The sequence below is a fragment of the Mustela erminea genome, chromosome 12, assembly GCF_009829155.1.
Source record: "Mustela erminea isolate mMusErm1 chromosome 12, mMusErm1.Pri, whole genome shotgun sequence".
NCBI lineage: Eukaryota > Metazoa > Chordata > Mammalia > Carnivora > Mustelidae > Mustela > Mustela erminea.
Window position 1 is genome coordinate 47,030,913 of NC_045625.1, and position 23,071 is coordinate 47,053,983.

Consider the following 23,071-nt stretch of genomic DNA (forward strand, 5'->3'; position numbering starts at 1 on the left):
CCCATCCTGCTTGTACTCTTCTCTCTTAAATAAAAATAAAACTATAGGGGCACCTACGTGGCTCAGTGGGTTAAAACCTCTGCCTTCGGCTCAGGTCATGATCCCAGGGTCCTGGGATCGAGCCCAGCATTGGGCTCTCTGCTCAGCAGGGAGCCTGCTTCCTCCTCTCTCTGCCTGCCTCTCTGCCTACTTGTGATCTCTGTCTGTCATATAAATAAATAAAATCTTAAAAAAAAAAAAAAAGCCAGTAAAACTATAGTGGGGAAAAGTACCGGAAATTTTGACACGAACAACATGAATGGCAACCCATTATGACATGGAATGAAGCCGTTCTCTTCACCAGAAGGGACTGAGAGCTTCTAAATTTGGACACGTAATGAAGAGCCCTCCATTGCTCTGACCTAATGAGAGCTTACAGTGCCACAGGACATGAGTAAAACCTGTATTTATATCCCAGTGAGGAGGCAAGACTGTTTAATAAACATGTACAGTTTTCTCCTCCCATTTCATACTTTTCATGAGGACTTGCGAAACAGGGCATGCAGACCGGCAACATAATAGTAAAACCCTGGCTCTGACATACGTGCTGAGTAAAATCTCCATGGGCCTCAGTTTTCTCATCTGTACAAGGGGGGTCATAAAAGGTATATCCACGACGTTTCCTAGTGCTGTGATAATTCGCAGCACCAGGAACACAGGACTACAGAAGCAGCTTTGCTTCACCGTAAAGTATCATGGACATGGCTCCAGGTCAGTGTTATGTAACTTGAACAAATCCTGTTTACAACTTCATCGCATTCCACAGGATAGCTGTTCAACCACTGCCTTAGGCTGCTCTTAAGAAACAACACAAACACATCCTGGTTACATGTGTCTAGAAAAATACACCATTTGGTGCTTTTATTCTTAGAACTATAAACCACAAAAGGAAGGCTCGTTGGAAAGGCATAAATATTTTAAACCTTACTGAGTCACACGGCCTTTTAAAAAAGGGGCACCTGGGTGGCTAAGTTGGGACACTCAGTTGGACACTCAGTTAAGTGTCCAACTCTTGACCGTGACTCAGGTCATGCTCTCATGGGCAGTGAGATGGAGCCCTGTGCAGGGCTCCAAGCTCAGCACGAAGTCTACTTGAAGATTCGCTCCCTCTGCCCCTGACTCGCATGCTCTCGCTCTCTAAAAATAAATAAATCTTGGAAAGAAAATAAAAAAGAGGGGTGCCTGGGTGGCTCAGTGGGTTAAAGCCTCTGCCTTCAGCTCAGGTCATGGTCCCAGGGTCCTGGAATCAGGGCCCTCCCTCATAGGGCTCTCTGCTTGGTGGGGAGCCTGTTTCCTCCTCTCTCTCTCTGCCTGTCTCTCTGTCTACTTGTGATCTCTGTCAAATAAATAAATAATATCTTAAAAAAAAAAAAAGAAAAGAAAAGAGTTGTAACTATCTCTACCAGCAATAGGTATGTGAAGGTTAATTACCCAGGACCTAAGAGCATCTGACACGTGGGAAGAGCTTAATATTTTCTTTCACTTCACAATTATCCAGAAATAACAACTTCACATTCAAAAGAATAGACGTAACCAGATAATAAACATTAATACTTCACTGAAGAGAGGGAAATGGGCAGTACAAAGGCTATGTTAGAAACTACGGCGGAAGTGACAAGATATTTCTAAGTACATGTCAAAGATCATCAGCATTGATAAGAAAAGGAAATAGGAAAAAATGACATCATATTACAGTTAAGTGCTGAGGTGTTCTGCATACAGAGCTTAGTAGGACACTCATTCCCCCTGGACTGTGATGTGAAGTCTGGGCTGGTACTCATCACTGCTTGGTAAAACCCCAACCAATGGGGCACCTGGGAGGCTCAGTGGGTTAAGCCTCTGCCTTCTGCTCAGGTCATGATCTCAAGGTCCTGGGATCAAGCCCCCCACCTGGCTTTCTGCTCAGCAGGGAGCCTGCTTTGCCCCGTACCCCTGCCTGCCTCTCTGCCTCCTTGTGATCTCTGTCAAATAAAATCTTAAAAAAAAACCAAACCCCAACCAAATAAAGGTTCTGAGGCAAGCCCTCCCAGAGACATGTGGATGCTCCATTTTCAGCACCTTTTTTTTTTTTTCTTTCTTAAGTGGGCTCCATGCTGGGCATGGAGCACAATGTAGGTCTTGAACTCACAACCCTGAGATCAAGACCTGAGCTAAGATTAACAGTTGGACACTCAACGGATGGAGCCACCCAGGTGCTTCAGCACTTTCCTGATCATGTCTTTCTCTTATGTTTCCAGGGAGTAATGTCAAAACTGGCTTTGCAGGAGGCATGCTAGGCAGAAAAAGGGTTGGGAAGAAAAGCACTGACCAGATGAAAGCAGTGGGGATGGAGAACAGAAGGTGGTTCAAAGCAAGCACAGGTATGACCCAAAGACAGACTCTGTGTGCACCGGCGACGCGGGGCCACAGCAGCAGCCACCAAGTGGACAGCAGCACCGCTGTATCAACCTAGCAACTTTCCAAGTAGGGAACAGGGAACCAGGGTGGGGTGAGAGTGAGAGTGAGAGTATAGGGATGGAAGATATCCAAGGAGGAGAATCCATTTTTTTTTATTTTTTTAAAAATATTTTATTTATTTGACAGAGCGAGTGAGCATGCACATGAGCAGGGGTAGCAGCAGGCAGAGGCAGAGGGAGAAACAACCTTCCCAGTAAGTGGAGACCCGATGTGGGGCTCGATCTCAGGACCCCGGGATCGTGACCTGAGCTGAAGGCAGATGTTTAACTGACTGAGCCACCCAGGCACCCCCCAAGAATAATTTAATTTTGAATTATAAAGCATGAGGTATCTATGGGACCCTGTCCTGGATCCAGTGGCCAGTGTGACTGTGAAGGGGGAGGACAGGACTGGAAGTCCATGTGAGGGGTGGGTGAGGTCACAGGCTTTGGACATTAACAGAATTCAACATCCACAGGTCCCACCTACTAGCAAATGACCGGTATGTTTGAGTCTTAAGTTTCCTTGACTATAACCCAGGAAAACTACCCTCGTATGTGGTGAGCAGGATTAAGTGATTTGTGGCACTTAGTAGTAGTTCAAAACTTCGGAGCTTATCAGCAGTCTTATGAAGAGAAAGGACATAAAGTCAGGCCGCAGAGCAGAATGCGGGAAGTCCCGGGAACATGGGAGTAGCCGCCTGGCTCCCAGGGACAGGTGCAGGCAGGAAGATGACAGAGGGCAGGCATGCAAGTAAACTGGTGAGAGGGAAGGGGAAGGAACATGGTCAGTTTAGGCCAAATAGCTTCTGTTTTCACATAAAGAAGAGACATTTTCAACCAAGAGTGAAGGAGATGGGGAGGACGCCGTGGGAACGGTGAAGATTTTCAAATAGCTGCTAAGAGGCATGGGAAAAGAGCCAAAGGAGGGCTTGCTGGGCAACTGCTTACCATAACTGCAGCGAGTGCGGATAAAAATCCACACCCTGCCCCAGAGGTCCAAAGACTGGTGATTAATGGACATCAGAGCACACCCCAACCTTCAGGCCAGTCCGCGACAGGGGCGGGGAACAGCAATCTTACATCATGGCACTGAATCCGAGAGGGGAAGCCCAGAGCTTTGGGAGGGGAAACAAAATGACATCATCCCTTACTGTCATGTTTTACAGTGGGGACTTTCCTGTGAATAAACCAGCAAGTATTGCCCCCACACTTAGTCAAAGCTTTCCCTAATGGAGCAAGTGCAGGACTCTCTGAAAAGGGAAGACATCGCAGCTCAGACATCAGAGCCCAGCACCCTCACCTAGCAGCAAGGACGCTAAGTGACCAAAGAATCTGGGGGCAGAGCCAGGAAACAATTCTGGATGTTCACACTTCCACATTGGGGCTTCTCCCACTGCATTCTTCCAGCCGAATCTAACGGGGGGCCTCAGGCACATCAGGCCAACGTGGGAACGGCATTGGGCAGAAAACATTTGCTGGCAGGGATCACACCCTGATGTTTTTCATTGTAATTTTTTGGTTGTATTTGTCTCATTGAAAAAAAAAAAAAAAAAGTCCTTATCTGTAAAACATTCCTGATAAAGACCACTATTAGGAAGTAAGAATCTGGGCACCTGGGTGGCTCAGTCGTTAAGTGTCTGCCTTTGGCTCAGGTCATGATTCCAGGGCCCTGGGTTCGAGCCCCGCATGGTGCTCCCTGCTTGGCAGGCAGGAAGCCTGCTTCTCGCGCTCCCACTCCCCCTGCTTGTGCTGTGCTCCCTCTCTCACTGTGTCTGTCAGATAAATAAATAAAATCATAAATAAATAAATAAATAGATAGATAAATAAAAACAAACAAACAAATAGATAAATGTAAGAATCCTATCCTTGTCCTTAACAGATATGTTTGCTGGGCACAGCCTGAGAGAGTTCACACAGCCCTTGTGGGTGAATGGGTCCTACTAAACTGCATCTTTTAAAAAAACAATTTAATAGAATGTGGGCATCTTTTCCAAGAGCTTGTAGATATCTGGTGAATTCAACTCCTTTCCACAGTAACAATCAGGACAGATGGTGAGGAGGTCGGTCACATGTGGAACTGCTGGAATCCTCTACCCGTGGCTACCTTGCACAGTGTGGAGAGTAACTGGGGGTGACAGGAACATGCTGCACATACAAAGGTTTGTACCCCAGAAGAAGCTCCAAATTATGAATCTTGGAGCATCTCTGTTGTAAGATCCTTTTAAAGTATAAACGGTCTCTTGGGACAGATAAAAGGTCAGAAAAATTCTTTCCCGGGTTCAGATGGATTGTGGAATGACCAACCGGAAGAGAAACAAGTCCCACTTTTAATCAGGTTTGATCCTGAATTGTCAAATGACCTGTGGCTCTAAAATAAGGACCTCCACTGAGGCAAAAGAAATGGATTCATCAAACCCCATTCATCAGGAGGTATGAGGCACCAAAGACACTGTGGGCGAGCATCCTCCAAGTTTTTGGTTATCAGGTGCTATTTTTAATTTTGGTTTGTGAGGAACATCACCCAGGGAGCCCCGGACCCGGGGCCAGGGCACAATCAAGTAACCTATCCCTCTCCAGTAAGAATGGGAAAATCACAAAACCAACAACACATTTCTGGTATTTAAATTCTAGAGCAAGATCCGTTTTGCTTTCTACAGCTGCCCTAATCACAAACACAAGAAGATTATTTTGACTTTAAATATTAAGTAAGGCATTTCCTTGTGTGTCTGAGGAAGAGATGCACAAGGGCACACACCCCAAAAATACCTGGAGCCACTCCCCTCCCCACCGGTCTGTTGTCCTGCTCTCTCCAGGTCAGCCACACCCAATTCCCCTTCTCTCAGGCCCAGGCTTTCAGCTCTTCACAGGCAGGAACACAGCAGAGAGAAAACCAAATTATTTTCAGAAGACAATGAGCTTATTAAAAGAGTTTCCAGCCCATCAGACTCCTTTAAAGGTATATTCCGTTTTTAGAGTAGAAATCCAAATGTTTTTTAAAAACAACTATGAAGTCAGAGCCACCTGTCACTCTTCAACCTAGATGGCCTCTCAGGTATGCACAGCAAGGATGAGGGACCAGGTCGGTGGAGGTCTTCCCTACTCTGGGCACCAAGGGCAGAGGAAGTAATGTGCTTTAGTTCTGCCGTCTAATAAACGAGAACAGCCACACTACTCCATCTTGAATTCTTTTTGTTTTTAATATTTTATTTGAGAGAGCAGTGAGAGAGCACACAAGCAGGGGGAGTTGTAGACAGAGGCACAGGGAGAAGCAGGCTCCCCGCCGAGCAGGGAGCCCAATGCAGGGCTCGAACCCAGGACCCCAGGATCATGACCTGAGCAGAAGGCAGGAGCTTAACCGACTTGAGCCACCCTGGAGCCCCCCCCCACCCCAATCCTGACTCTTTATCACACATTTATGTTAGGGAGAGTAAAAGGATCCCTCTCAACCTCTGAAGGCCCTGTTAGCACGAGGATATTTGTTCCAGGAGAATGTGCCAGAAGAGTGGCAGCAATAAGCAAATGTGTTTCCAGATCAGACCCTGGAGAACGGAGCTCAACTTTGGATTCTGAAGAGAGGGCCACGGGCCACCAATGTGTCTGAGGCTAAACAGAGCCAAGACAAAACCTGATCCGGGGCTCCCGTCCCCGTGGCTTTAATCCACTGGGCGGCTTCACAGAATGCTGGGGTTTCGCTCCCCAAGCTGGGGCGGGGTGTTTGGCTACAGGCAGCTCAGCCTCTAGCTCAGCGTGGGGCACCGAGAGGACACATTGGGTGCCTGCCTGAACCTGATTCACCTTCAACAAAGCGCCATTATTAGTACAACACAAGCACTTTTTGCCTTATGAGGCAAAAAGTGCTGATTCTCTTCTCTTCTGAGACACACATACAGTAAATCATGTATGTGCCCAAGCCTGGTGAACTGACTTGGCCAGCAGCAGTTATTCAGAAACAGCGACCAGCAGCAACTGACCACAAGCCACCCAGTACAATCTTAAATTTTCCAACAAATGCATTAAAAAAAGGAAAAGAGGTAAAATTAGCTTCAATATCACATCTAGGCCAATAAATCCAAAATGTTACCATTACAATATGTCATCAATATAAAATTTGAGATTTCTTCTAAATGACATTCCCTTAGGGTTCCTCCTCTTAAGAGAACGTTTCTTCTGGGGCGCCTGGGTAGCTCAGTGGGTTAAAGCCTCTGCCTTCAGCTCGGGTCATGAACCCAGGGTCCTGGGATCGAACCCCGCATCGGGCTCTCTGCTCAGGAGGAAGCCTGCTTCCTCCTCTCTCTCTTCCTGCTTCTCTGCCTACTTATGATCTCTGTCAAATAAATAAATAAAATCTAAAAAACAAAACAAAACAAAAAAACAAGTATCATAAAAATACTAACCGAGTGACTACAGGCATGTGTATGTGTGTTAGGGGTAAAGTGGCAAACAGGGTCTTTGCCCTCACACGACCTATGTTCTAGAAGGCAAGATGAACAATACATACATGGTGTCAGGTGCTGAAATAGTAACAGGAAAAATGACAGGTGAAGGGCATGTACGAATTTCAGTCTGCCCCCATTATTTATTAGGCTGAACCACCAGAAACTGCTGATATTCAACCATTTCTAACCTAGAGAATGGTCAGTTTCATACACTTTCACCTAACAGTTTCACTCCACCAGAAACCATCAGGAATGCTTCTGATGGACTCTAAATTAGAACAGTTCCCTGACAGACAGAAAACACAGAGAACTGGACTGAATCAACTTCCCTCCTGTGGAAGAGGTGGGAGCAGTGCCTGGGTGGAAAAAACTCGGCAACAGCAGATGGGGAACGTAGGCTGGACAGAGGTGATCGTCTCGGGACTGCAGCAGGAGCCACTGGATGGCTTAAACTCGGCGCCCTTTCTCCCCACCACCGATTCAAGGCGCAGAGTGTAGTTACCTGTCTCCCTCTGAAATACCACTCTGGGAGGTGGTTCCTTTCACCAGGAATTGTGGGGGGACTGGGGGCAATGGAAAGGGACCCCTAGGAGACCACTCACTTCACTTGTGATTTCAACTACTTTATTATTTTTTTTTTAAGATTTTATTTGTTTCTTTTAGAAAGAGGGAGCAGGGGGAAAGCGGGGAGAGAGTGAGAGAATCTCAAACAGACCCCATTCTGAGGGTGGAGACCGATGTGGGGCTTGATCTCACGACCCTGAGATCACGACCTGAGCTCTTATCAAGAGTCGGGATACTTAACCAATGGGACCCACTCTTCAACAATTTCTAAATTCAGAAAAAGTCTAGGATCATGGCAGTCTATTACTGCTGAATTTATTTATTTATTTATTTTTTGGTAAAGGAACGTTATATATTACTTATACAATTAAATAATAAAAAAGCTCCTAGCTCTTGAACCAACTGGTCGATCGTAACACCATGTAAAGACAACCAGACATGACAAGGCTGCCGATATAATGCAGAAGGGAGGGTTCCTGCCGAGAACGTGGACCTGGCTCTCCTCAGGTCCAGATTTACCAGCTGGTTTATAGCAAACACGGGGGACAGGAGAAGACACTGACACTTAAGGAAACAATCTGTAAAATCTGCTATAGGGACGCTACAGGACAAGAGAAAGAGTAAAAGGGGGTGGCTGAAACATTATTAGCTCCCACATGTCACGACTGGACCCCCTCTGGAATCTTACTTGAAAAAGACAACTTAAAAAAAGTCCTGGAGACAACCGGGAGAAGGGGAGTGGAGTCCAGACAGCGGAACTAAGGAAACATGAAGCCATTTGCTTGTGTCTACGGGCGGGCGTTCTTATCTATTCACATTACAGACCACAGCGAACTGAGGAATGGCAGAGCGGGGAACTGGTCACCGGACAGCTGATTCTTACTCTGGTCTGCAGCTGTTTAACAACTTCCCACAAGGCAAAACTTCAAGCACATCCGTGGGCCTGCCCTCCGCTCCTTCCCAAGCCCCCATACAACCTCCATTTGAACTGGGAATGATCTCCCCCGAGCCTTAAGCACCTTAGAGGGCCTGCTCACCTGTCGATGAACTGATCAATAATGACGATATCACCGGGCTGAATCTCCTCCCTCAAGGAGCCACAGGCCGTGGTCACTACGATGTGTGTACAGCCCTCCTCCTTCAGAGCCCAGATGTTTGCCTGGTAGTTGACTTTTGAAGGCATAATGGTATGTTGTCTCCCATGCCTGTGGGAAGGAGCACATGCAGCCAGTGAGCGAGCGGGGCACTCGAATGCTGTTAGAAAACTCAGTTTATGGCGGCGCCTTCCAGTCCTTTCCATTAAAGCACTTTTATGGGCCGAGGCCAGGGCATAACTAGCCTACTGTAAATACAAACCACTTGGTCTTCATATGCAGGCCACCTTTATGTGGTATGTGTTTATTTTCCTATCAAGAGCCCATATGGAAGATGTACTGTGTCTGTCCTCTAGCATCCCAACACCCCAGAATCTGAGGCAGATGGTTTCACACAAGCCACAACACGGAAAACAAGAGGTGCCAGTGAAGAAAGACACAAAATCGAAGGAGAAACTCAAGCCTCCAGCCGACTCTCTTCATTCCTTTGTCTGATCACCCAAATAAGTTAGTAAATAAACTCAAAATTAAGAGCTCCCAGCTGTCAGGACACTAGCAGGTTTCGTCCAAGAACTAGTCACCTCACGCAAGACCACTGTTAGTGGCTGAATGGTGCCCCCTCCCCCTGCCAGAGTTCATATTTTAAAGTCCTAATCCCCAGAATGCAAATGTACTTGCAGAGAGGGTCTTTCATATGGTAATGAGGTTAAAAAAAAAAATGAGGTCCTTAAGGTGGACCCCAATCCAGTGTCCTTATAAAAGGAGGAAATCTGGACACAGACTTGCACACTGGGGAGAAGGTGTGATGACACAGGGAGAAGATGGTCATCCATGAGCCAAAACAAGAGAGGCCTGGAATAGTTCTTCCCTACTCCCCGCCCCCAAGCCCTCAGAAGAAACCAATCCTGCTGACACCTTGATCTTGGAATTCTAGCCCCCAGAACTGTGAGCAAATCTGTGTGTCCATCCAGTCTGTGTCGGCTAGAACAAACTAACACAACCACCAACGATTTCCTACCACACTTCAAATACAATCCAAACACCTAACCATGGCTCTCATGTCACTCGGGCACCAGTGTCCTAACACAGCCTCAGCTCTTACCCCATGTCAGCCTCACCGGCCTTCTCGCTCATTCCTGCTCAGGTTTCGAGCCCACCGAGGTCTCCACTCCACACAGAGAAGTGCTTTCCACGACCACTGAGTTAAAGTCACACCACTATCCCCTTTTCTTTCTAGCCTCTGATGGTAACTCAAACTACAGCTCCTTTTCCGTGTCTATCTTTCCTGCTAGAATCAGTCCGAGAGGTTGAGGCCCTCGTCTGTGCTCCTCTCTGGGACGCAGAACACGACCGAGAGCATCAGTAAATGGCCAGTCAAGGGAACCCAATTTCTAAAATTATTTTTAAAAATTCACATGTTAGGTGACAGGCTTATTTAAGCAGTATTTCATAGAGTTAAAATCATTCTGGCCTGCTTGAAAAACTACCAATACAATGGTGTAATTGTCCACCCCGGAGAGGCCAACTGTCAAGTCCAGTGTCCTTCACGTGTGATAATGCAGAAACAGGCTTTCAGGAAGTAGGTAAATACACAAAAATCTCACTTTCTACAATGACGATTAAGTTTGGGCTTTGCAGTAAAAGCACCTGAGTTCAATCCTAGTTTTACCGTTTACTAGTGATGTGACCTCCTCATAGCCACTCCACGCTCTCCATCCAATTTTTTCCACCTAGAAAATGGTTAATCATATTACCTACACCATAGGGTTGTTATTAAATATCTTCCATCATCCCATGTAGAAGGAAAACTTTATTAGTCTTTTCTGTTCCCCAGCAGAATTGGGAAAAACATCAAAACGCTTTGACTGTAATTTCAGACAGGCACAGCCTGTCAGGGTTCTTACCACGAGCGCACAGATGACCTCTCAGAAGGCGGAGGTCCATGAATGCACACACAGTGTCTGCATTCTCCTAAGGCTGGTCTCCAAAACACTAATAAGAATTTTCAAAAGAAATTCAAAAACCCAAAGTCATTAAACACTTGCATTCGAGGGACAAACACAATCCAACACAGTTCAGTTCAACGGGCAGGAGTGTGACAAAACCCTCACTGGAGGGCCACACCACCAGGTGCTTTCTGTTGGGAGCCTGGAAAAAACATGAATCAACCCTCCAGCAATGACCCCGGACCAACAAAGAAGGCTGCCTGACATTGACCTCATGAGACCATCTGAAACTAAAACTTAGTTTCACTGGATTCAGCAAGTCACTTTTGTTTCCAAAATGTAGTGTGGCAGACAGACTCTAGGCTGATCCCCATTTTCGTGCTCAGTGTTGTCGTTCCCTCCTCCCCCACTGCAGGTGCACCCGTGATTTGCTTCCCGCCAATGGGCTCCACCAAAGGTGCCGGGGGGGTCACTCCCACGATCAGGGGCCACCTCGCCAGCTGGCCCCAGAGAGCCCCTCCTGCTGGCCTCCGGGAAATAAGCCACTGTCACAGGAAGGAACCATATGACAGGGACCGTGGACAAGCCTACAAGAGCCGAAGGCCTCAGGCCTACAACTGTGAGGAACTGAATTCTGCCCACATGCGGGTAAGCCTGACTGAGAACCTCTGGCTCCAGAAGAGAACAAGCCCCTGAGGAAACCTTGTGTGACCTTGCGTAACCCTGAGCAGGGGTCCTAGCTAAAGTCCTATCCCACACTCCCCATGCTGAGAAAATGTGGGACACCGTGTTCAAAGCGGCTCAACCTGTGGTAATTTGTGCACAGCATGAGAAAACGAATGTCTGAGTGCCAACACTCCCTCCCCGCCGGTCACAGCGGAATGGCACTGGTCTCGTCAAGGACACAGAGTGTGGATACCACCGGGAACCCACTCCCTGCAAACCTGTAGCTATTACCACAGAAGGGGTCGTGAATAAAGCAGTTTATCTTGTTAATTAGAAGAAAAATAATAAACGAGGGAAAGCACCTCTCCTCTCACAGAACTGAAACCAGAAGCTTCAATTTTGGTCAGACCCTTTCTATTGCCTCCTGATTAGTCCAACCGCTTTCCCAGGCTAAGGGGAGTGGGGTGAGCTCTCTGACCTCCAAAATCACTATAATTTACCCCAAAACTGTAAGCAGTAAATAAAGGTGACAAGATACTCTAAGTCTACCATCCCTAAAAACTCAAGAGCACACCACCACTCTCTCCAGGATCTCAGTTAAATTTAAACCGTGTTAGTAGCAACATTCAAAAAGCTTAAAATAACTCACCTTGCAAGGAGGACGCAATCAACATTCTTGATCTTCCCCAAAATTAAGGCATCAGAAGGCTGAACGTAACGAAGAATGGTTACAACCCAAGGACTTGAAAACATTCACATATAAACAATTTAAAAAACTGCCATTTCAATCGTTGGGCCATAACAAGATCCACGGAAACCTGTAAGATACACTTGAAAGAAGTAAGGGAGTCCAGATTTGACCGACATAATCCCCCCATAAACACCGAGCCCTCTGCAGGCGTGGGGTTTACCGGAGCCGGAGGGGGCCTCAGGTGCGTGGGCAGGTACCACTTAGTAAGATCTATTTGTAGCAAGCACCCCGGGGGGACTCTGGTGTCACGCTGGTCAAATACAGATGTGTCGAGGGTATCGGGCAGGTCCGAGAGGGCAGGCGTGAGAGCGCAACGCAGTAAGGAGGGAACTGTCACAGAAGTTAAGAGCTCAGCCGCAGAACCGCTTGCCATGTTCACCAAGTCTAAGGTGGCCATGGGATGACCTGAGGTAATGGACGGGGAGGTCCTGAGAACTGGAGAGGGGTCAGAAAACACTAGGCCATGAGATGAGCGAAGCTGAGAGCAGGACGTAGAGAACATGAGGTCAGTGGAAGACCTGGCTGGAAAGGAGGGCTGGGTGGCAACTGCCGGATACAGGGATCCTCGGAGGAGGGCCAGAACCACTGTGTCTGGAAGCAGCACCACGGAATGAGGGGAAGGCAGACATCTCATCCTAGCTGGGAGAAGCAGCAGCCCCCTTTTAACAGAAAAGGAAAAGTGTCTTCTTTCCAGTTTGGTCACGCTATTGCTTTCTGGATTCTCAGGAAATCCCCCCACCCCGCACTCAGCTGCCCCTTGGGCCAGACTTACTAAGAAAAGGCCACTTTGCATTATTTGTTCCTGCTTGCTGTATGTCTGCATAATTAATATGGAAGACCTATAGGCCCCGAATTAGAAGCTAATTTGAATGCCAGTGATCTGAAGACGCACAGTTGCTATCTCAGAAAGGAGTCTCTGGCTTCTAGAGATAAAAACTGAGAAGTTATGTGTGCATGTTCTCAATCCTGTGAGGTCCCAGGCATTCTTAGGGACTCTGTCTCAGCTGGTAGAACCAATGACAGGACTGCTGGGCCGTCAGCCTGGGGCAGACAGCCCTGCACTGCCAAGACAAATACATGTAAATAAATTTATATAAATATATTTATTTGTGTGTGTGTGTATATATATATATGACTTTATTTATGTGTAAGAGAAAGAGCGAGGGCACTAGCAGGGAGAGTGGCAGGCTGAGGGAGAAGCAGGCTCCCCGATGAGCAAGAAGCCCCATGTGGGACTCGATCCCAGGACCCTGGGATCATGACCTGAGCCAAAGGCAGACGTTCAACCAACTGAACCAGCAAGAAGAAAGGGAAAAGCTGGCACATCTCCGTGGAATGGATGGATATTAACCTTGCCAAAGGGAGTATCCACGTATTTTTCAGTTCTTCCTTCTAAGATTTCTGGATCATCCAGGCCTGTTCCACCAATTATTCCAATCTGAAGGAGACAATAAAAAGACAATATATTTGGTCATTTTTCACTAGAAACAAAATCATTAATTCAAGCAAATCCATTTATTCACATACATACACTCATCTCCATTCCTGCTAAACCCTATTTTTTTTTTTTTTAATTAGTTTCAGGACAGAATTTAGGGATTCATCAGTTGCATATAACACCCAGTGGTCATTACATCAACCTGCCCTCCTTAACAACCCTCACCCAGTTACCCCAGCCCCCTACCCCTCTCCTGAAACAGTTTCCTAGAGTTCAAAGTCTCTCATGGTTTGCCTCCCTCTCTATTTTCATCTTATTTTGTTTTTCCTTCCCTTCCCCTATGTTCATCTCTTTTGTTTCTTAAATTCCACATATGAGTGAAATCACAAGGTATTTGTCTTTCTCTGACTGGCTTATTTAATGTCATACCCTCTAGGTCCACACACATCTTTGCAAATGGCAAGATTTCCTGGGGCTTTTTGATGGCTGAGTAATATCCCTTATCCATTCATCTGTCAGTGGACATCTGGGCTCTTTTCATAGTTTGACTATGGTGGACATTGCTGCTATAAATATTCAGGTGCACATGCCCCTTTGGATCACTATATTTGTATCTTTAGGGTAAATACCCAGTAGTGTGATTGCTGGGTCGTAGGGTAGCTCTATTCTCAACTTTTTGAGGAGCCTCCATGCTGTTTTCCAGAGTGGCTGCACCAGCTTGCATTCCCACCAACAGGGTAGGAGGGTTCTTCTTTCTCTGCATTATCGCCAGCATCTGTCCTTTCCTGACTGGCTAATTCTAGCCATTCTGACTGGTGAGAGGTGGTCTCTCACTGTGGTTTTGATTTCTATTTCCCTGAAGCGAAGTGATGTTGAACACTTTTTCATGTGTCTATTGGCCATTTGGATGTCTTCTTTACAGAAATATCTGCTCATGTCTTCTTCTGTCCATTTCTTGACTGATTATTTTTGGTTTTTTTTGGGGGGGGTACTGAGTTTGCTAAGTTCTTTATAGATTTGGAAAATAGTCCTTTGTCTGATAAGACATTTGCAAATATCTTCTTCCATTCTGCAGGTTGCCTTTTAGTTTTGCTGACTGTTTCCTTTGCTGGGTAAAAGCTTTTTTTTTTTTTTTTTTAAAGATTTTATTTATTTATTTGACAGACAGAGATCACAAGTAGGCAGAGAAGCAGGCAGAGACAGGAGGAAGCAGGCTCTCTGCTGAGCAGAGAGCTGGATGTGGGCCTCGATCCCAGGACCCTGGGATCATGACCTGAGCCAAAGGCAGAGGCTTTAACCCACTGAGCCATGCAGGTGCCCCTGTGTAAAAGTTTTTGATCTTGATGAAGTCCCAGTAGTTCATTTTTATCCTTGCTTCCCTTGCCTTTGGCGATGTTTCTAGGAAGAAGTCGCTGCAGCGTTGCTGCCTGTGTTCTCCTCAAGGATTTTGATGGATTCCTGTCTCACATTGAGGTCTTTCATCCATTTTGAGTCTATTTTAGTATGTGGTGTAAGGAAATGGTCCAGTTTCATTTTTCTGCATGTGGCTGTCTAATTTTCTCAACAACCGTTTGTTGAAGACCTGTCTTTTTGCCATTGGACATTCTTTCCTGCTTTGTTGAAGATTAGTTGACCATAGAGTTGGGGATCCATTTCTGGGCTCTCTATTCTGTTCTCTTGATCAATGTGTCTGTGTTTGTGCCAGTACCATATTGTCTTGATGAATGACAGCTTTGTAATAGAGCTTGAAGTCTGGAATGGTGATACTGCCCACTTTGGTTTTCTTTTTCAACATTCCTTTGGCTATTCAGGGTCTTTTCTGGTTCCATACAAATTTTAGGATTGTTTGTTCTAACTCTATGAAACATGCTGATGGTATTCTAATAGGGATTGAACTGAGTATGTAGCTTGCTTTGGGTAGTGTGGACATTTTAACAGATTCTGTTCTTCCATGAGCATGGAATGTGTTTCCATCCTCAATTTCTTTCATGAGTCACATCCTTTACCTCTTTGGTTGGGTTTATTCCTAGGTATCTTATGGTTTTGGGTGCAATTGTAAATGGGATTGATTCCTTGATTTCTCTTTCTTCTGCCTCATTGTTAGTGTATAGAAATGCGATTGACTTCTGTGCATTGATTTTGTATCTTGACACTTCACTGAATTCCTGTTTGAGTTCTAGCAGTTTTAGGGTGGAGTCTTTTGGGCTTTCTACGTAGAGTGTCCTGGCGTCTGGGAAGAATGAGTATGGCTTCTTTGCCAATTTGGATGCTCTTATTTTCTTTCTGTTGTCGGACTGCTGAGGCTAGGGCTTATAGTGCTAAGTTGAAAAGCAGTGGTGATAGTGGACATCCCTGTCGTGTTCCTAACCTTAGGGGAAAAGCTCTCAGTTATTCCCCATTGAGGAGGATATTAGCTGTGGGGTTTTTGTAGATGGTTTCTGTGATACTGAGGTATGTTCCCTCTACGCCTACACTGCAGAGAGAGGGGGTTCCTGCCGGTTCTGCTGCTGGTTGGGTGGCTGCTTGCAGAGCGGTGGCCTGATCCTGCTGTGCTTCTGTTTATTATAATCCCAAGCTGAGAGCCACTCCTGGGCTCTGATGGCAGCCGGCTTCCCCACTCTGATGCCTGGGAGCTCTGCTGCCCTCAGGCACCCCTGGTCTTCCTGTGACCCTGGAGATCCTGGGACCACACTGTCACCACCTAGGATTCCTCCCTGCTTTGCCACCCAGGTACCTTTCAGGCAGGAAGTCCCTCACCAGAACGGACTTCTGAAAGTTCGGATTTTTGTGCTCCACTGCTCTATCACCTGCCAGTAGCCGGTAGCCGGCCGACAGAGGCTCCCTCCGCACCCCGCCCCCGTCGCACTTATCTTTCCTTATAACACTCAGATTCCCATCTGTGCACCTCCTGTCTTGCAGAAAGTGGTCGCGTTTCTATTTGCAGAGTCGCAGCTACTCTTCAATCTCCAGTTGAGTTTGCAGGTGTTCAGAATGATGTGAGAGCTGTCTACCTGAACTCTTGGGACCACACGAACTTGGGATCCTCTACTTCTCCACCATCTTAACTCCTCCCAGCCCCAGGTGTTTTTAAAAAACTGCACATTACTGAAAAACAATCACCCATTCAATAAACATCTGAGGGCCCTCAAACTTCAGAATTAACCAAAGCAGGGGTCATGTTTTGCTTACCATACATATAAATTAGCACAGAAAGATACTTTAGCTAGCTTAAGTTACAAAACCAAACCTAAAATACAGGCATGTGGTTGCAGATAGTACTTTCTAACCAATTTTATTTTCTCTACTAAATGGAACAAGGAATGTTCAAAAGACTTCCAGGACAGAAAATATTCTGTATGCCCAGCTGGTCATGTGTCTTCCTCACTATACCATTTGATAAAAAAAGGAGAAAGATTTCTTTCCTATGCCACTAAAATCAGAGTTGTAAGAGTTCACGGATAGAAGAGTCTGGAGGAGCATGGAAAGTTGGCCTCGTGTATATTTATAAAATCAAACTATTCTTCCTATCCATGTAAATATAAGTAATGCAGAGGCAGTTCTGAATTTTTTTTTAAGTTCAAGAGTTGTGTTGCATTTTCCAGAGATGAACCCATCAGCCCTTGTCTTCCAGGGGCTAATCCGAGTTACAGGAACCTGGTTCTGCAACTCCAGAGTTAATCTGATTTGGTGACTAAGAAACACAAACAAGAACAATGACAAAGACAGCTAAATATTAACTGAATGTCAACTAAAAAATTAAATGACAGAAATAATTAAGGCTTCTTTGAGCTGATACTTCCTAAAGGAAAATTAGTATTTAAACTATCAGTGACAGGTTAGAGAGAGGACACTTTCTTAGAAGCCAAATGGAAAGTGACCTGAGCATTTTTTTTTTCAATTCAAAGCTTTAAATCTATTACCACTTGAGCAAAACTTCTACTCAGAAAGACAGCAAGCAGCTCCTTGAGAAAAAATTCCAGGTTAAGAAGTCACTAACACCTGAATAATTTTTAGATCAGGTTACACAAGTTGATTTTATAAGTATTATGAATGGCTTCCTCTCTGCCTCCCCCCACCCCCATTTTCTGGAAACAAACAAACAAACAAACAAAAAACAGGAGGGACAATTTATTGAGATCTCACTGAAGAACTGCTAGTGACAGGATTCAGAACCTTAAAAGCGTCCCCACCACTTCCTAAAGTGACTAAACCAGTTTTTGAAGTTGGTGCCACCTTGTGGCATGTTGTTGAAACCACAGCAGGTTACACCCAGCCAACCCCACCTCTCTCTCCTGTCTTGCCACCACAGATCATCCTAAAACCAGCCAGTATGATGGCTTTTAAGCCAACAGAAGTGTTCATTTAAGTCAGTACACTTAAATCATGCCCATCCACTAGAAAAAAATTGTAAACTGGTTTTATACAATCCTAACCCTTCTTCCAGCTACCTTCTCCAGCTGATTGTTCATCTCATACATCTCTGCACCATCACCGCAGGTCACAAAACCAAACTGCTGACTCTGAAATTATTCTCAGCCTAATCTTGGGGGATTCTGTTGCTCTTGAAAACCTTTGCCCCCCCCCCCCAAGGCTTTATTACCAGTTGGACTTGGCTGTTTCTGGATGCACCCTGGGCCATGGCATCTCACACTCTGGATTCAACACTGGACTCTCAGACCTGTACATACACAACAAAACTGACTCTGTTGAACCACCTCTCAGTCTGGGGCAAGCTAGCCCAGCACTGTAGCAGTATATTAAGAAATGCCAACCAGGGGTCCTGCCCAAGTTCAGTGCCCTTGAGCCCACGGTCAGCAGCCACAAGCTTCAGTCACAGCACCTCGACTGCATGACTGCATTAGGTAGCTGGTAACTCAGCCCTCCAGAGGATCATGCACTGGGCATGAAAGCAAGAGCTGCTGCTGTGCCCCCCAGAGGCTGGGATGGGGTCTCTGGCACTGGAATTATCTGTAGGTGAGCATGTTCAGTCACCCAAATGGCTCCAGAAAATCATACAGGCACACAGGACAAGTGGTGTAGTAACTGCGTACTTACACACGGGGAAACGGACCTCTATAACCAGTTTCCTGCAGCAGAGGGAGGCCATCCGTGTCAGGATGGGGCAATGTCGCCACCTGCTGGCTCCACAGCAAAGTACAACTACGATGGAACTCCCAAGCACCCTGGCCTAATTATGTGTCACCTTGCAGCCTCTAAATGCAATAGCTGATCCCTACCTGCCTTGCTAATAAAGTCACTGTGTCTGAGTACTTAGATGTCCCAGGCACTGTGCTAAGTGCTCCAGCCACTTTACCTCATTTGTTCTTCACAACCACCCCGTAAGATACGCCCTCCAGTATTATACCCATTTTCCCAAAGACAAAGCAAAAGCATCAAATTAAGAAACTTGAAGAACAAATCATAAGAAGGGAACCATGTCACACTCAACTGCTATGATGAACTGTCTCCCAATACCCCCTTTATTACAAATAAATAATTTGTAATAAATAAAAAAGGAGTCCTTTATTACATCATACCCCATCAAGAAAGTTTTACTCTCTCCATGTACTGAGGAAACATGCTGAGAGAGGTGAAGTTCTGGGCCAAGGTCACAGAGCGAGAGATCTAAGCAAACACCTCAAAAGAGAGGGGCCTCTCCATCAGTGACCTCATACACACTCGGGAAGCAACGACACGACCTTAACAGGCCTCCTGGGCCAGAAGCTTCAGCCCTTTAGTCCAGGTTATCCTAGACTGCCTAGAAATATATTTGAGGACTGGGATGGAATTTCTGGTCCAATCCTGCCCAGCCAGGACTTCCTTACATGAGATAAAGTTCTGAAACAGAGAACCCCTGGTCAGTCACGGTCACTGACAACTTCTAACAGCTACTGGTTCATCCCACACTTTCTCCCTGACAGACCACTGGGTCAATTTCCTTTAAAAGAGAAGAGGGTTTGACTTCCTCCCTGAGAGTGCAAAAGCACTTTATCTAAATGTTGGCTTAATCTGGCCAGAATGGTTATGTCCAGCAAGGCTGAAAGGGCTCCTATGAACCCCTACCCTGTGTCTATTTCCCCTAGTACCTGGACCCAGGAGACCTCACATATCCCAACTGGTTTCAATAACCCCTCACCATCACTTTGAGGCCCAGATACACTACCTTAAAGAACCTAACACTCCAAGATGGCATTCTCAAAACACAGAAGCCCAAGCAGTTGAGGCTAGCTCATGCCAGGGAGGTGGGCTGCCTCTAAGGGCCTCACTCACAATGAGGCGCAAGGACCAGAGCTCAAGCTGGCGGCGATCCCTGAGCACTTCAGGGCTTCAGCTCTGGTGCCACGGACATATCTGGCAAGCCAACAGACAAACGTTCTTCCTTTACTGAGCCAACCTGGCTTCAAAGCCTCCCAGGAGAACTTGTAAAATCCCGGAAGCCCAGCTGTGTGGGGAGAGACTGGCCAAATGTCTCAGTCTGGGTGGCCTGTTCCAAACCTGCAATACGGTCCACAGAGATTGCTGGTGGCTCGATTTCGGACAAGACACGCCTCTCTGTGAGCCGCCCCTGTAGGTGCTGCTTACAGGCTGCACCATCCCTACCCCAAAACCTACATTGAAGCCCCAACACCCAATACCTCAGAATGTAACGATTTTTAGAAAGAGGATCTTTGATAATTAAGGTTAAATGAACTCCCAAGGGAGAGCCCTAATCCACTCTGAATGGTGGCCCCTACCTCGATCTTGGCCCTCCCACCACCTCCAGGCTCCAGAGAAAGACATTTCTGTTGGTTAACCCACCCAGAGTGTGGTACTTTGTTAGTGCGGCTCTAGCACACTAACACAGGAATATGATATTCTGGTCAGAGAAAACGTTAGGGCTCAGAACTCCATTGCTTTTACTTAACAGACCTCCCCTCGCAAAGTCAGGATGTTACTCTAATGGACACCCTCTTGAAGAAACAGTTTGCCTCCTGAAATTGCCAGTTTTGGAGAAGGCTTTTCCTCAACACTTCCTGTATTCTGTAGAGCTTTCCACTTGCTGGACTACAGGAATCTTCCCAGGGCTCCCCCTAGGGCAGCTCCTGGATCTGAGAGTCTCTCGGGGAGCTTTCCATACCAAAGCTCGGGTCCCAGATTTTAGAGACTCCATAAATCGGGCAGGGCAAGGTTTGTTTTCTTAAAGCTCCTCGGGTAGTTCAAACATGTTCCCAGCACTGAGTACCCTCACCCCAGGGCCTAGACCATGAACTTCCACGGTCTGGGCTAGCTGAGCGCTCCCGAGAGAGGTCCTGTCTGTGTCCTAATTCCCAGAACCTGCACGTGTTACCTCACCTGAGGAAGTCAAAGGTCTGGGGAGAGGGAGATCACCCTGGATTATCCGGGTCAGCCCTAAATGTAACTGTAAGTGTCCTTATGAGACAGTCACGTAAGGAAGAAGGCAACGTGATTTCTAGAAGCTGGAAAAGCAAAGAAACAGACGCTCCCTTGGATCGTCCAAGAGAAGGTGCCCTAGCACCCAGGCTTGAGTCCAGCAGGGCTCATCCTGTACTTCTAACTTCAAGAACTGTGACAGAACACCTGGACAGGCTTTTAAGCCACCCAGTCTGTGGTGACTGTTACAGCAGCCACAGAAATTCATATGCCAAGAATCACCTGATAAGGTTGCTAAAAAATGCAGATGCCTGGGGTGCCTGGGTGGCTCAGTTGGTTAAGCATCTGCCTTGGGCTCAGATCAGGATCCTGAGGTCCTGGGATGGAGTCCTGTGCATCGGGCTCCTTGCTCAGCGGGGAGTCTGCTTCTCCCTCTGCCTCTGCAGCTCCCCCTGCTTGTATTCTCTCTCTCTTTCTCTGGTCCATAAATAAATAAATAATCTTAAAAAAATTAAAAAAAAATAAAAATGCAGATGCCTCGCCCCTTCAAAGCTCTCTAGGTCGGCAGCAGTCACACTCTCGCGGACATCTGAATATACTGAGGCTCTTAAAACCCAGACTGCAGGGCTTCCCCTCTGGACCCCCGATTCGGCAGGACTGGGATGGAGCCTGAGAAGGTGCATTTCTAACACATCCCCAGGTGGGTGCAGATGCATCACACACTTTGGCCAATACTGCCTTAGATGCTTCTGAGACCCAGACTAGAACCCCGCCATCACAGTCCCAGTGAAGCACGACGGTCCACTGCACACAAACATTTCTATCTCCTGTCTGCTCATCTGTACTGGGAAGGTTAGGATTTTTCCTTACTCCGTGGAATGGTGAGAATCAAGTGAAATGACACATGAGCATCTGTCACTGTTTCCATCGATGCTCCCACATCCAGCATAAACAAAATAAAAATAAAGATCCCTCCCGGCAACAACAGAAGGCCCCTTGTCTCCTGCTCTTTCTCTGCTACTCGGGACACACACCAGGCTGCTCTCACGTCTCCTCACCAGGCAGTCTCTGTCTCAGAGATCTGGCCCAGGTTCCTCACCCGGGCATGTACCAGCTCTCCTGGGAGTGTCTGGGAACCCATGGGGACATTTCTGGCTGCCACGAGGACTGGGGGGCGGGCTACCGGCACTTTGTGGGGAGGGGGGCAGGATGCACCACAGGTCCGGCAATGCTGTCCTGCCCAAAACGCCACCGTGGCCCTAAGCATAAAAATGAAGGTTCGCTGGTCCTCTGGCTTCCAACTGGGACCAATGGGTCAGCTGTCCCCTGGTTTCTGAGGGTCACTCAAGGACTTCCTGCATGAAGGCCTTTGCCAACCACTCTTAGGCATCAAAAGGAGAGCTGAAAAGGCCCATTCATCCCAGTTTAGATGCCATGACTTATCTGTCTCTCTTCATACCATTTTGTTAATAGCCCACTACCCACTTCTGATGGGACCATATGTCCTCCTTGTTGTAACAACCATGATTAATAAGGCTTATGTCTAATCTGCCAGAGCAAAGGCTGGGCAGCTGCCTGGGGGAGCAATAGGCCGCTGAAAGAGCCCTTCAGAATGTTCTGTCAGGGTGCCAAAGACCTGTTTGGCCCTCTCATGGTCATGCAGACCACCTGCCCATGGCTGACGCTGGGGGACGCTGTCTCCCCGAGGTCCTCCCAGACAACAGCTGTCATTAACACCACGGGAGAGCACCTAGGGGGCACCGGGTGGGGGCGGGGCGGGGAGGTGCATCTCTCTATTCACACAATAAAACAGGGCCCAGAGACCGTATGTCCAATTTCAGAACCGCCTCATAGCATCTGGTTGGTGGAAGGCCAGGCTCTAGGCCCAATTTTGTCACTATCCAGTTCCAGCAGTGTTGTTCTGGACACCTCCGTTGACCTCTCCAGGCCTCAGCTTGATGTCTACAAAAAGGGGTTTGTGCAGCTATATGGTCTTCAGAATGTTCCAGCTCTCCAGTCTATGATCTGGGGACAGAGTATGGTTTTTATGACCCTGGTTTGCTCTGTGCACTAGCACCTGCTGTCCCCTGTATTGGATGCCCCCTCAGCAGTCTGGGGCATTCAGTGTTGCCATCGTGGAGCCGTCACCTTTCTAAGCTCAAAGAGTAATCAGCAGGGGCGCTTGGGTGGCTCAGTGGGTTTAAGCCCCTGCCTTCGGCCTAGGTCATGATCTCAGGGTCCTGGGATTGAGCCCCGCGTTGGGCTCTCTGCTCAGTGGGGAGCCTGCTTCCCCCTCTCTCTCTGCCTTCCTCTCTGCCTACTTGTGAT

General features: G+C 47.1%; 1 protein-coding gene across 1 annotated transcript in view; it reads right to left on the minus strand.

The window, feature by feature from the left end:
- MTAP (methylthioadenosine phosphorylase) overlaps positions 1-23,071 on the minus strand; it is a 43,203-nt gene that overhangs the window by 17,924 nt on the left and 2,208 nt on the right. Inside the window, exons 2-4 of the mRNA XM_032308791.1 lie at positions 13,286-13,372; positions 11,833-11,891; positions 8,515-8,682 (exon numbers count right to left, since the gene is read on the minus strand). Coding sequence (XP_032164682.1) covers positions 8,515-8,682; positions 11,833-11,891; positions 13,286-13,372 — 314 coding nt within the window. The remainder of the gene's footprint in view (positions 1-8,514; positions 8,683-11,832; positions 11,892-13,285; positions 13,373-23,071) is intronic.